At 48.4% G+C, this 14,590-nt stretch overlaps 1 protein-coding gene across 1 annotated transcript in view; it reads left to right on the top strand.

Annotated features, from left to right (window-relative positions):
* Positions 1-14,104, top strand: part of LOC149369526 (uncharacterized) — a 66,124-nt gene extending 52,020 nt beyond the window's left edge. Inside the window, exons 5-8 of the mRNA XM_089575835.1 lie at positions 11,268-11,638; positions 12,122-12,221; positions 12,849-13,036; positions 13,667-14,104. Coding sequence (XP_089431961.1) covers positions 11,268-11,638; positions 12,122-12,221; positions 12,849-13,036; positions 13,667-14,104 — 1,097 coding nt within the window. The remainder of the gene's footprint in view (positions 1-11,267; positions 11,639-12,121; positions 12,222-12,848; positions 13,037-13,666) is intronic.
* The last annotated feature ends 486 nt before the right edge of the window (positions 14,105-14,590 follow it).

Genomic DNA, 14,590 nt, shown 5'->3' with positions numbered 1-14,590 from the left:
GCACAAATGACCCGCATTTCGCGCACTGCTGCGGAATACGTAGTTCACGACAAACTCCACATCTACCCTGCTGAGGAGGTATGTGCAACATCACATTTATCTGTCGACATTACCAAAAAACTAGTTGTTAAAGCAGTAGCGAAGAACATGGTGCCAGACAAACACGACACCCGCAGGAAAGCAGGGGCGCAGGCCCTTGTGAAACAGTACGAGAACGAACCGCGAGCTGAACATACGTGGCATGTATGGCCACTCCAAAGCCCGGCCTCGTGATCGCCACAACCTTTCACGCTTGCTCAATACGCGAGACAGGAAGTAGCTCTCGCACTGGCCATCGCGGATCCCGGCACCAAAACGATGCTAAGCGGCTCTAAGGGAGCCTTTAAAAATTTCGCCAAAAACAATTAAGCGCGCTCGCAATGCGAATTCTGCGCAACCGGACTCTAAATCACGACATCAATCTCGTATGGGTTGCGGCTCACGCGGTTAACTCCGGAAAAGAGACAGTCGACTGTCTAGCCCAAGGTTTAACCAACCGGAGGAAGGGATACATCTCAGGAACGGACGCCCCCGCCGAGGCGCCTTGTTCGTACGCGGAGGTTACAGACTCTTATCGCGAGCAAAGATGCACGTACCCCGCCCCTCACCCTGTCCTGGACAGGGCGCAAGCCCCGACATTCAGACGCCTAAAAAAAAGTAATTCTTAGCCCCTACCGATTATGTCTAATCACTAACGGTGATTATGATCCTGTATGTACGCACTGCGGTGACGGGATGCACACTACCCAAGACCATATTTTATGAAAATGCGCTAGCAAACCCCATCCGACGACACTTTTGCCAGCTCCCTCAGCAGACGAATGGGGGCAGGTTCTCGGTCAGTTCAAGAAAAACAACCACTCTAGCCCTCATCACGCAAGGTCAAGAGGTCGCCCCCGACTGGAGGCCAACCTGTACTGGCTCCAGCAGCAACTAATCCCTTCCCTTTTGTGGCAGTAAAGTTGTAACCCCCCCCCCGTTTGCGCTTCATTTGTGCTGCGAATTTTTCTATACTAATTTAGGTGATGAAGATGCAGAAAATATGAAAGGGCCAAGTTTTCCCACAGAAAGATTGCATCCCTCCTACTTCAGCTTGCCACTCGCTCTAAGAAGTCATCTTTCACGCGCAGGGGCTCACTGAGCCTGCGTGAAGCCGGCTTAAAGTCATCTCTACCGACAACTGAAAATTCAAGGCAGCTACGGCAAACACGACAGTAACTTTGCGCAAGATTGATTTCCGCGGTCCAATTTGACGAGGTCGTGAGTTCAAACCGCAAAAGCTATACGTACAATCAACCACAGACTGAACAAGAATTACGGAGCGCGTGGTCCGGACTGCCGTCGGCGCCCCGAAGAGTTAGTCATCGGTGCGGGATAATGCTCTTTGTATGTTCGCGGTGGCTGACGTCAGCTGGTGCGCAGCTCGCTTTGACTGCTTTTTCGATTCTGCCTGATCGCCGCGAGGACAGCGCGTTCGTCACGGGGGCGTTTCTGCCGTTTTTGCTCGCCGACACGGCCTCCCCGACCCGCAACGCTCTTTGCAGTTTGCTCTTCGCCGGTACCAAAAATTGCGCGCTATGCTGCCGCGGTTCGCACCAGCTATCGTCAGCCACAGTAAACTTACCGACAGTATTATCTCGCACCAGATTACTATCACTCCGAGCCGCTGACTTCAGGCCAGGCCATGCGTTCCGTCATTCACGTTAAGTCTGTGGGCGGCTCTACCACGCGACCAATACGCCCGCGGCTTTTCGAATCTGAGCCGGAGTGCGACATCGGACTGCACGACGGCGGACGCTCCCTCGAGCTACTTACGACTGCAGTCGCAAACAGCACACGGAAGTCAACACTAACAAAATGAAATCTGGGGTTCTTCGGGCGTCTTACACGCTGAGAAATACAGTATTTTTACGGAGAGGACTTTGAACCCCGAAAAATGAGAAAGCGGTTTAGTAACGGTCAGGACACGAGCCATTAATACGAGGCGTGAACCTCACTTGATTAGCCGCGTACTTAGGAAATAAAATACAGCTTATACCGCTGGTAATGACTGCCCCAAATGTGATTGAAGAGCAGGAACAGTAATTTTGTAGTGAAATCGCAGTTCCACGCGCGTTCAGTTTGTTTACAACGAGGTAGCCGTCAACAAAGTTGTGGGTGCAAACGTACTTGATCTCGAAGTTGTGGGAGAACAGCTACTTTTGTCTTTAGAACACTGCATAAGAATGAAATAATGTATTGGACAGAACCATCGGCTTACCACATCTGGACTTGAGCTGAGCGTCCTCCTCGCGAAGCTCCTCTTCGTGCCCGCGCTGCGCGAACACCGACTTTGTACTGGCTTGACGAGGGGATGGCGACTGGAGCGGGACGCTGGGCGGACGATGTCTCATGAATGAGTAACGCGCGAAATGGTTGAGGGGCGTTATTGCAGTGAACGCAAGTAATCACGGGAAAATAGTGTGCCAGCTACTTCCGGTTCCAATTTTCGCCCACTCACTACAGTCGCCGCGCGTGACGGCATCGTTTATTCACTCATTTATTTGTGCTGTGACATGGTTCATTGTACAACATCGTAAGATCAGCGCGTGCTGAGTATGTGCGTGTCCTGAACGCCCACCTATCTCTGGCCTTCCTCCCGGCTCCTCTAGTGCGCTGGTGGCTCAAGTAGACACGGGAAGAGAGACGGGGGTCTGCCTCTCTTGTAAAAGTCATGCGCAGTGCTTCTTGTCAGCGTTTCAGTGAGCCATCTGTTTTTGCTCCCTTGAGTGCGCTCATAATTGCCGCCGGGCGTGACGTGTGCACCCGGACCACCCGCTCCACTGGCATGCTCCCCGGACGCGTCACAATGACGCTGGCAGTTGCCGAGTACGGATGTTTGAAAGCATTCCCGATGCGACATCCCCATTTCGCGCGAGTCAGTGTGAGCGTTCGAGCACTTCCCGCACGATTTATCGATATCGGAAGCTGCACAGAGGAGACGCAACCTGATCAACATCACCGCTTTGAGCGGGAGCGATTGTGGGTTGCAAAGCCACGACAGAACACGCTTATCTTTCGGGATTGTCGCTTTCTGCGTTCAGGACACGCACATATGCAGCGCGCGCTGAGCTTACGATGATGTACAGTGAACCATGTCACAGCACAAATAAATGAGTGAATAAACGATGCCATCACGCGCGGCGACTGTAGTGAGTGGGCGAAAATTGGAACCGGAAGTAGCTGGCAGACTATTTTCCCGTGATTCCCAGCATCCCGCTTCAGTCGCATCCGCTCGTTAAGCCAGTGCAAAGTCGGTGTTTGCGCAGCGCGGGCACGACGACTGCGGAGGAGCTTCGCGAGGAGGACGCTCAGCTGAAGTCCAGATGTGGTAAGCCGATGTTTCTGGCCCATAGGCTATTTCATTCTTATGCAGCGTTCGAAAAATAAAAGCAGCTGTTCTCCCGCCGCTTCGAGAAAAAGTACGTCTTCACCCACAACCTTGTTGACGGCTACTCCGTTGTAAACCAACTGAGCGCTCGCGGAACTGTGTTTTCACTACAAAATTACGGTTCCTGCGCTTCATTTACCTTTGGGGCAGTCATTACCAGCGTTATATGCTGTATTTTATTTTTTAAGCACGCGGCTAATCAAGTGAGGTTCACGCCTCATAGTAATGGTTCGTGTCCTGACCGTTACTAAACCACGTGGTCATCCTTGGTCATGACGCCTCGAGCGACGGCGCGAGTTGGGCCCCCGTTTTTCATCTGCTGTGACGTCACGCATCACGTGGTATGACATGGAGGTCACGAAAGGTCAATGGTAACGACACCGCCGCGCTTGAGGAGCTGGGTTGGGATATCTTAGTATGCTTCGCATAACAAACAATGCGACACGAGGCAGAAAAGCGCCACAATCCCGTGTAGCACACTACGGCCGCAGCTTTGCAAGGCTCGGGAAAGGACGGAGGTACTCTCGGAATTCGAATCTGTTCGCAACACGACGTGCCTATTGCACCGATGATGTCGGTCGAGGAACTTTCGTGTGCAGTTTTTGCAGAAAGAGCTTTGGTGCTGTTTCGCGCAGTCGATTCTGACTTGGAGGTAGCATGCGTGTGACTGAAGATGCGGCGACACATTTTGCGATCTCATTCAATCCGAGAATCGTGACTGTAGTACAGATTGCGTTGCCTGCGCGAGACATGCTCCGTCAAAGAATTTAAGTTTCAAGACAGCAGGACAAACACGTCGTATTCACCTGTACGATGCGGAGCCAACCTTGTAACGATCACTTCAAATCATCTGTCGTTGAGATCTAGGGGTTGGTAATTACAGCGCATTGTATCCCAAAAAAATTGCCCTTCTTCGACCATCACTGTAGGATCGGTCTCTTGGCTCGTCGAAAAGAACGCGAACATCTTCGTACGAGCAACACTAAAACTTTTCTGCCGTGGTCCGAAACTCGTCCGGAATCATTTCTGGCTGTCGCGCTCATCCCGCGAGGCGTCCAGATCGCGGAAGACGAGGCCCATGACAAAGGCCGGGCCAAAGAGGCGACGCTGAGCAATTGTAAAGTGGCGGGGAGAGAGATCGAGTTCCTTCATTGCCGCAGGCGTTGTGTGGTGCTGGGTGGGCTTTCAAGCTATACAGATGTTGGTACAGTCCCTGCCTGGAAGCAGGGTTAGTCGAGTGAAAATGTCGCGATTGAAACGAAGTATTTCTCTCAGTAGAAGAGCTGGGACTGGCGCCAGTTATGCGTCATTTTAATATCAAATTGAAGCACCCGCTACTCACGTTCGTGAACGCTTTTGAATCCGCAATTTAGTATGGTTGTCTTCAGTGCAATGAATCGGCTCTATCGCATTGACATTATGGTAAGGGTAATTGAATATAGAATTGACATCCGTTCCGTAATGTTGAGAAAGAATTTGAAGGTGGTTTTTTTCGACAATGCGTTCGTGCCGGTATACTACAATAGATGCATCGCTATCCAGCGCTGACGAAACGAGGTAATGATTCTGTGCGACGCGATGCGGGATGGCTTCGCGCGGTGGCCTGAGGGGTGCTATCGCTGATGGCTCCGGTTCTCCGGTTCTGTGGTTGAGGAAAATATCAGCCACTGTCCAGAAGCCGCTCGCGAGGCAGAAAGCATTGCGGCTCTCCGACTTCCGATCTAGGTTGCGAGGAAAGTTCGTTTTTCTTGCATAGTTTCAGCGGAACGCTGCCTGACGCTCGCTTCGTCGCGAGCATGGGTCCGAGGGGTTGCAGTTTTCTATATTGAATTGCCGACAATTCAGTCGACTTTCTTCGATGTTTATTTCTGAAGGAATATTTAGTTGAAACTCCGGTTTTTTTTCTCGCTAATATCGCTTTCTTTAACTCTATGTTCAAATAACTTGCAGTCTATCATGACCTTTTTATCATCACGAGTAGTCGATTTTAAAGTAATTAATGCTCAAAGGGTCTTACCTACAGCTGGGCTTCCACACGAGTGTTATCGATATGTTAAAGGTGATGAAATAATGCTGATAATAATGAAAGTGGAAGTTTGTTTTCTTTCTTTATTCAGAGGTACCCCGCTTGGCCAAAGGGCGTATGAGCAAGCAGGGGTTACAAGTTGGACAAAAAGAAATCTTCATTAGTACAGCAAACTTCTTTATAGGACAATCGATTGCACTCTGCAAAAGTTCTTGCGAAAAATGAATTAGCGTAACGGTTCGTTCTAGTGCGGTATTCTCGTATTTTTTTTGCTTTTAGTTGCTTTTGGATAGGCAGTGTGGTTGATGAAAATATGTATTTTTGTAAATTTCGGTCATGTTATAAATTCGAAATAGTAACTTCAAGCACAATTTGCTTCGGTACGAGGACAGCGCTTCCCATTCCAACTTCCTTTTCATTTCACTGCTGCTCTCCCCTCGCTTGTACCGTCCCATAACGAACCTTGCTGCTCTGTTCTCTGCTCTTTTTACTTGATCAATCAATGTTTTCTGGTGACGATTGCAAGCACAACACGCACACTCCAGGATCGGTCGAATGTGTGAAATATACGCAGTGTTCTCCAGGAAAAAGGGTGAGGCATTGAGATTTCGCTGAATGAAATATAGTGCTCTGGCAGCCTTTGAAACAACATTACTGATATGGGCACGCCAGGAACAATCAGATAGAAAGGTCACTCCCAAATATTTATAAAGAGCTGACTTGTTAATATTCTGTCTTGAAACAATAGCAAGCGTCAATTTTTTTTTTGTGAAGGACAGATGGGTACGCTTTTTGTAGTCAGTCGCATTTTACACCTCTCACGCCATGGGACAGTTTTACTAAGGTCAGTTTGTAAATCGATTCCGTTTACTTCAGATATTCAGTCGTGATAAAATTCAATCAGTACTTTGGTTTGGTTTGGTTTGGTTTATTAGGGGTTAAACATCCCGAAGCAACTCAGGCTCTGATGGATGCCGTAGTGGAGGGCTCCGGAAATTTCAATCAGTTGTGTATTACAGAATAGCCAATTACCAAACCCTTGTTGCTCTTAAATTAATAACCCGAGCTCTAAGCAATGTTTGATTATTTCCTTCTATAAAATGTGTTCTAGTATTTTGCAAGACATTGATGGTAAGGATATGAGCCTATAGTTGCTTACGTCTTTTTTTTGAACCACCCCCTCGTGAACTGGGACTAAATGTGCCAATTTCCAATTGCCCGGTAGCAAGACAATAGAGAGATTTGGTGCATATAAGATAACGGTAAGATCCGAGTAGTCATGCACCGCGCTTTCAAAACGCGGGTAGAAATACCATCGGGACCGAGTGGCTTCGTTTCATCTATTCCTTTTGGCAATGATTCATTTCCACTCGCACTAAGCTCGACAGGGGGCATTAATGGCGCAGCACTCACACGTGAATCCTAAAACTTATTTTCTGGAAAAATACACAATGAAAATAAAGGTTGCCTTAGCTTATCATCAGACAGGACTTCATTATTGTGAACGATTTCATTTATTCCAGACGATTCAGATTCAAATCCTTTCACATATTGCCAGAAAAGCTTGAGATCCGTTCTGATATTGTCACTGAGCCGACTGAAGTACCGTTCCTTCGCACTGTGTACTTTAGTTTTGTACTCATTAGTTACTTGTGTTAACCTTCTGAATCGATAATTACTGTGTTCTTTTGAATGTCAGTTATGCTCATCTTCTCTTCTTTATTAGACTCAAGGTATTTGGTGTCACCCATGGCTTCATGCAACTTTTTCAGCCTAACTGAATGAATGTACGGCCCATACTTTTCTCTCAGTTCTATCATTTTTCTTTTAAAAAATGGCCACTGTTGCACAAAAGTATTAACGTAAAAGGCATTCGAAAGCCGACAAATGATCAAGTACGCGAGAAGTGGCGGAATAATCACGCTTATGAAAAAAAATATTCCCTGATTTGCGTATCTTCATTCGCTTGATCTCAAGTTTAATGCTAGCTACGACAGCGAGAGGTCATTTATTCCTAGGATGCAAGTGACAGAATCTGGCAAATTAGGCGAGTTACAAAGCAACAGGCCCAAAATGCTGTTATTGCGTGTAGGTGTACTCACGTAGTGAGTGAAGCCGAATGTGTCAACGAAGTTTTTCCTCTCAAAATGTTTGCAGCAGCCAGTGAGTTGTAAAGGTTCCATTAGACGAGTTCAAGTACAGTAGTTTTAAATCTCCGGCAAGAATTATCTGATCCGGTGTTTTAGAGACAACCTCGTACAGACGTTGCAACGTAGTTGCATCAGAACTTGGAGGGCGACATGATCCAGCAATAAATGTTGTATTATCCGCAAAAGTCACCTTGTACCGGATTGATTCCATGTTATCGTATCCAATATCCAACAAAGTTTAACGTAAAAAAGAATGAACTAACAAAGACACCACCACCCGTTCGTGCCCTCTCATTCCGATGAGCTATAGAGGGATTAGGAAACAGCTCACTCTCATTGATAGACGGGGATCAGGCACGATTCTGCTACAAACACCATACCAGCCTTCAGTGATTCTATGAGGCCCCCGAATTCGTTTACTTTGTTCACAATGCTTCTGCAGCTTACGACAACAGCCGTTATATTGTGCGAGGGAACAGCCTTTTTAGTAGCATGGTGACCCTTTTTTAGGACAGGAGCCACTTTCTCTTTTTCTTTGTCCCAAGTGAATGCTTTACCGTCAAGAATCAGCTTGTCACAGCTTCGATTAACCTGACTGGTGCTGTCCGTTGTTTGCGCTTTAGCATATTTCCATAATTGTTTCCGGACATTTTGTCTGCGCTGCGTAGTCCTGGTCTACACTCTATTCAGACCCCTTTAATTTTTTTGGTGTTTTTAAGAGCAGTCATTTTTCCCTTCTCGGAGAGAAAATTAACGACAATCGCTCGATTGAACTTATTGTTGAATTGACCGACACAATGCGCTCTTTGCACTGTCTTCAGTTATCGTGCAAAATGGTGTGACAGATTGCTTTAATCAATTGCTCTGACTGATCCCACCTTTCTGCCTCGTCATCTTCTACACCACAAACAAGATCCATCCTTCGACTTATGTTTTCAAGACGGACACTTCTTGTTTGCAGGTATAGACTTCTTTAAGAGCTGTTCAACTGCAATTCCTTGGTCTTTTAGTGCATCATCAAGAATTGCAATCTGACCTTGAGTTCCCATTTTTGAATTTAGCTCTGCGAGCATAGCTTCATGTTTAGCAAATTTTGCTTCGATGGCATCCAGCTTATTCGTGATTGCGCTCTGGCCGGCCTGCAAATTTTCAGCAATTCAAGATCTGCTTCACTGAGGGGGCCAGGATTAAGCTCCACATGGCAGGAAAGTAACAATAGCAAAATCAAGAATAGCACTAGGTTTGCAAAAAAACAAAACGCAAACACCTGCGGAGTGACTGCTCTCTGTTGTGTACCACAGCCCGACAAAACAAAGGCTGCTGTGGCATGTGTTTTATTGTAAGAGCAATGATGTCATGTTATATTTATGATGACCAGGGTTGGGCGACAGTACGATACCTAATGTAGTCAGCGTGTTGACGGCAGTGATGAAACTGCCACTCGACTGTTGCGATTGCCTGAACATGACACATTCAGGAGAGGTGCAGTGGAAATCTGGTTAATCGAGTAACTGCCCTAAGCGCGCTCTTAAAGTTAAAGGGGTAAAGACACCTAATTTTTGTGGTATGTTTTCTTTCGTGTAAAACATGTGTAAGACATTACTATTCATTACTACCGCCTTCGCGATGGCAAAGCGGTTATGGTGCTTGGTTGCTGACCCGAAATATGCGCTTTCGATCCCGGACGCTGTGATCTCGATCTGATGGAGGCGAAATGCGAGAGACACGTGCACTCTGCGATGTCAATGCACGTTGGAGAAACCCAGGCGATCGAAATTATTCAGTCTTCTACTCCAGCGCCCCTCATAGCCTAAGTCATTCTGGAACGTTAACTCATAATCGGAACCACGCATGAACCACCATGGTGGTATTCGCCTAAGGCCGCTGAATAATTTATAATAAAAATTTTCTCCCATCCTGTTTCGGTTTTAACGCTCTTGAATGGACACTAATGACAACGCTATCAATTTTTTTTTGTTAGTAAAATCTGATAGTTTGGCATCTTGTGGCTGTCCGTTAACCAAAGGTGCAGTTATTGCTAAGAGGTTTGGAATCGAAGTTGAAAGCTTTTTCCCGCCGATACGATTCAGACTCGCTTCTCTGATGACGACATAGAGTGGCGTAACGAGGCGGAAACAAATACGGACTCTGTGATTGCTGTCGCCAGCGAGCAACCGAAATGAAAACTACTACCGGCCGGACGATGAAGGCCTTTGTGAGCCGTCGTCGCTTCGTTTCCATTTTCACGAACGTTGCGACGGATCCCGATTCCAACAAAAAAGTTCTCTGAAAGAACTGCGGAGTGCATTCAGCGAAGGCAACGCCATCAAGCATGCGATGCTTTTGAGGACTGAGGCTGCGGGTGTTGCAAGAAAGTCCCTAGCGCCGATGAGCCAGCGTCACAACTGATGTGTAGCGACTGGCACATGAGGGCATATTTAATTTCTCTAATATTCCTCATATTGCTGGTCATGCATCTTAGCGTCTTGGTACGTGTAGCAGAGCCGAGCAAGTCTGACGTCACTCGCTGCAGCATAATCTGCGCATGACTGAGTACGTCAGCGCACTGTATATATATATGCCATCTTATCGGGAATAAACGTTGTTCATCACCCGATGCCGGCCCGTACACATGGTGGCAGCGGTGCCCATTCACTATGTCCGCCCCGTCGACACTGCTCCCAGCCCCGAAACCACTGGATACCTCGGGCGACGCATGGACTGCTTGGAAAACATGGAAAAGTGAGTTCATGCTGTTTTCCACGGCCACCCAGTTAAGCAAACAGCCTAAAGAAGTGCAAGCAGCGACGTTACTTGTAACGATTGGAGAAGACGGCAGGAAAACTTATAGCACTTTCAAATTCGACGGGGAAAAGGACAAGAACGACGTCGACATTTTGCTTGAAAAGTTTGAGGAATTCTACAAACCATCGACGAATCTGACATTCCATGAGTTCCGCTTCGGATCAAGAGACCAAAAACAAGGAGAACCTTTTAACGACTGGCTGACAGACCTAAAGCTACTAGCAAAAAACTGCGAGTTCGGAGACTTGGAAGACCGCTTGCTCCGCAGCCGGATTATCCTGGGAGTTCAAGACAGGCTTACAGCAAAAGCTTATTGCCGAAAACCCGTCGTATGAGAAGACAGTTACAATATGCCGAGCCCACGAACAAGGAAAGGAGCAGTTTAAGGAAATCAGGGACGGCACCGAAACAGCAGGCGACGCAGTAGTCCATGCGGTCGGGCCGCGAAAACTGCCTTGTAGTCGTTGTGGTTATCTAACTCACCGTGGCGTGATGTGCCCGGCTCAAGGGAAGGTGTGCACGAATTGCGGTGGGCGTAATCACTTCGCTCAAGCATGCAAAGCACTGGCGCCCCGTCAGGACAGAGGTTCGAAAAAAGAAGTGCGCCAACTGCAAGACGACGATGACAGTGATTTCATTTTGCAAACTTTGACCGTCGGTGCCCTAGCCTCAGACCACTGGAGCGCGACAGTTTACATCGAAGGACGCCCATACACGTGCAAGCTGGACACAGGAGCTAACTGCTGTGTAATTTCGAGCAAGGATGTCGACAAACTGCCGAGCAAACCGCACCAAGAGTGTCGCGTAACGTTAACAGCGTTCTTCGGCCATAAAACATTGGCCAAAACAAAAATTAGGCTGCATTTGCGCGCAAACGACAAATTGCACGAAGAGACGTTTTTCGTGGTCGACCAACACGTGCCCGTGACTCTCAGTGGATCAGTTGCTGAACGCCTCGGTTTTATTTGTCGCGTGCAAAATGTGCACGCCGACCCGTTGCACCCAGCAGCACAATCGTTTGAAGATGTTTTCAGTGGACTGGGGCAGTTAAAAGGCATTGAGTACGCGATGAAGCTAAAGCCCGGATCCGTGGGAGTTGTCGTGCCGGCGAGGAGAGTTCCGGTGGCCCTCCGAGAAAAAGTCAAAGAGGAGCTCCAGCGCATGGAAGAACAAGGAGTCATATCCAAGGTAAATGAGCCAACAGAATGGTCCAGTCATATGGTCACGGTGCTTAAGAAAGAAAAAGTGCGCATCTGCCTAGACCCCACAGCACTAAACAAAGCTTTGCTACGAGAGAACTACCCTATGCCGACCCTTGAAGATGTTGTGCCTAGGCTTGCCGGAGCAAAGTTCTTTACAACTCTAGACGCAGCGTCAGGATTCTGGCAAATCAAACTAACCGACGCAAGTTCGAAGCTGTGCACAATGAGCACACCTTACGGACGATATCGCTTCCTGCGCATGCCTTTCGGAATTGCCTCAGCCCCGGAAGTGTTTCAGGCAGCGATGCATCGCGTGCTAGAAGGTTTGCCAAACGTTGCAGTAGTAATGGATGACATCCTATTATGGGGCAAGACAAAAGAAGAGCACGACTACCACTTACAGCTTCTTTTAACACGATGTCGCGAACATAACTTGAAACTGAACTTGAAGAAATGTTCATTTTTCCAGACCGAGGTACGCTATCTGGGACACGTGCTCACTGTGGACGGCCTGCGAGTAGATCCACAACGCGTGCAAGATATTCTGGAAATGCCAGCACCAAAGAATAGTAAGGAACTGCAAGTTTTTCTGGGCACAATAAATTTTGTGCAACGTTTCATCCCTAACATGTCTGTAGTGACCGCCCCTCTTCGGTCTTTGCTGCGCAAAGAAATTGCATGGGTATGGACGGAAAAGCAGCAAGAAAGCTTCGAAAAGTTGCGCCAGGCCCTGATAACAGCCCCGATCCTTCGTTATTTTGACCCCAAGAAAGAAGCTACCTTATCAGTTGACGCAAGTCAGTTCTGGGTAGGCGCCGTCCTGATGCAAGAAGCGCACCCCGTTGCGTTTTCGTCACGGTCACTCACAGATTCCCAGCAAAGATATGCTCAGATAGAAAAGGAAACTCTCGCGATAGTGCACGGCTGCACAAAGTTTCATGATTATCTATTTGGACAGCATGCAGTGACAGTTGAGACAGACCATCGGCCACTGGAGGCCATATTCAGTAAACCACTATACCAGTGCCCGCTACGCTTGCAACGCATGCGACTGACGTTGCAACGTTACCCCATCATCGTGACTTATAAACCTGGAAAAGAACTGTTCCTAGCAGATGCTTTATCCCGTTTTCCCAGTAAGGCATGCATGGAAGAACACGAGAAATTTCAAGTCAATGTTCTTGATTGCGTTTCAGCCTCCGAGCACTGTTTGAAAGACCTGCTTGCAGCAACCGGTGACGACACCAACCTGACAAAGCTGCGGGAATATGCAGAGACAGATTGGCCTCTTCATAAGCTCGAAGTCCCAGAGCAACTTCGGACCTACTGGGGGTACCGCGACGAGATACACGCGCAGGATGGCCTCGTGTTTCGCAGCAACAAGGTAATGATACCGGAGTCAAAAAGAAACGACATAATCCGCCTCCTTCACGCGGCACACGCTGGAGCGGATAAAATGAAGGCAAGGGCAAGGAACGTAATGTTCTGGCCGAACATGGCAAGCGACATTGATCAATTCTGCAAAGGCTGCAAGGTGTGTCTCAAAAATCAACCGCGAAACGCCAAAATGCTCCTTTTAAGTCACGACGTTCCCACCCTACCCTGGCAAGTTGTTGGCATTGACTTGTTCTTTTACGAAGGTCGCGAATTTGCCCTCATTGTCGACTTTTACTCGTTTTTTTTCGAACTGCGGGAACTTCGCACCACCACAGCAACCTCGCTGATCTCCTGGTGCTCTGAAATTTTCTCTGTTCATGGCTTGCCTGTGAAGTTATGCAGTGATAATGGACCGCCCTTTAAGAGCCGTGAGTTTAAAGATTTTCTGAACAGCCTAGGTATCGCCCAAGTCACGTCAAGCCCCTACCACCCGCGGTCTAACGGCATGACGGAAAGAGCGGTGCTGGAAGCCAAGAAGCTTCTAAAAAAATGTTCCCTTAAAACGCCTGCATTTCAGATGGCTTTGCTGGAATGGCGCAATACACCGCGCGATGATGTGCTACAGTCCCCTGTGCAGAGGCTGATGGGACGCCAAACACGGACTCCTCTCCCGGTGCCTACAAGCCATTTGGAGCCACAAGCTATACCCAGCAACGTGGTCCACAGTCGGCTTCGTGAGATACGCCAACGCCAAAAGATGTACTACAACCGTGGCAGCAGGTACCTGCCACCTGCGAGGCCAGGCCAGCAGGTCACCGTGTATGACACAATCAACCGGACCTGGTCTCCAGCTGTCGTCCTCAGGCCAGCTAACGAACCTCGCTCGGCGATCCTCAAAACGGAAGACGGCAGGGAAATTCGACGCACACGAGAACATCTACGACTGATGGGTCCGCAACAGGAAACCAGTTCCGCCCCTCAAGAAGACCCTTGCACAGAGCCCGGCCAAGAGCTACGTCGAAGCACAAGGTTGCGACGTGAACCTTGTCGGTACCCTCTACCGGAGCGACGCTGAACCCGGTTTGTTCGAAGAGGGGAAGATGTAGCAGAGCCGAGCAAGTCTGACGTCACTCGCTGCAGCATAATCTGCGCATGACTGAGTACGTCAGCGCACTGTATATATATATGCCATCTTATCGGGAATAAACGTTGTTCATCACCCGATGCCGGCCCGTACACAGTACGCTGACGAGGCGAAGACTCCGAGCGGTGCATTTGCTAAACGGAGACCCGTTGAAAACTGGCTCTAGACAGCTTTTTTTTCTTCCTTGTGAATTCTTGTTTTTCCTTGTGGCGTGCTGGTCCACGAACTTCGTCCGAGGGGCACTTGGAAGCCCTCTGCTGCTTCTTCCTTGTAAATCGAGGTGCTAAGTAAACCATGCAGAACGCATAGCCGTGAGACACCGAAACTCAGCTGGCCGCCTGTTGCGCCGCCAATTGCAGGTTTTCTTCGACTTCTAACATTCAGGTTGTTTTCCGTGTTCCTCGTGTGATAAACGTG

Source organism: Amblyomma mixtum, chromosome 1 (genome assembly GCF_055824585.1).
Source record: "Amblyomma mixtum isolate Tamu chromosome 1, ASM5582458v1, whole genome shotgun sequence".
NCBI lineage: Eukaryota > Metazoa > Arthropoda > Arachnida > Ixodida > Ixodidae > Amblyomma > Amblyomma mixtum.
The sequence above is the reverse complement of the archived record's forward strand: the minus strand, read 5'-3'. Positions and strand labels throughout refer to the sequence as shown.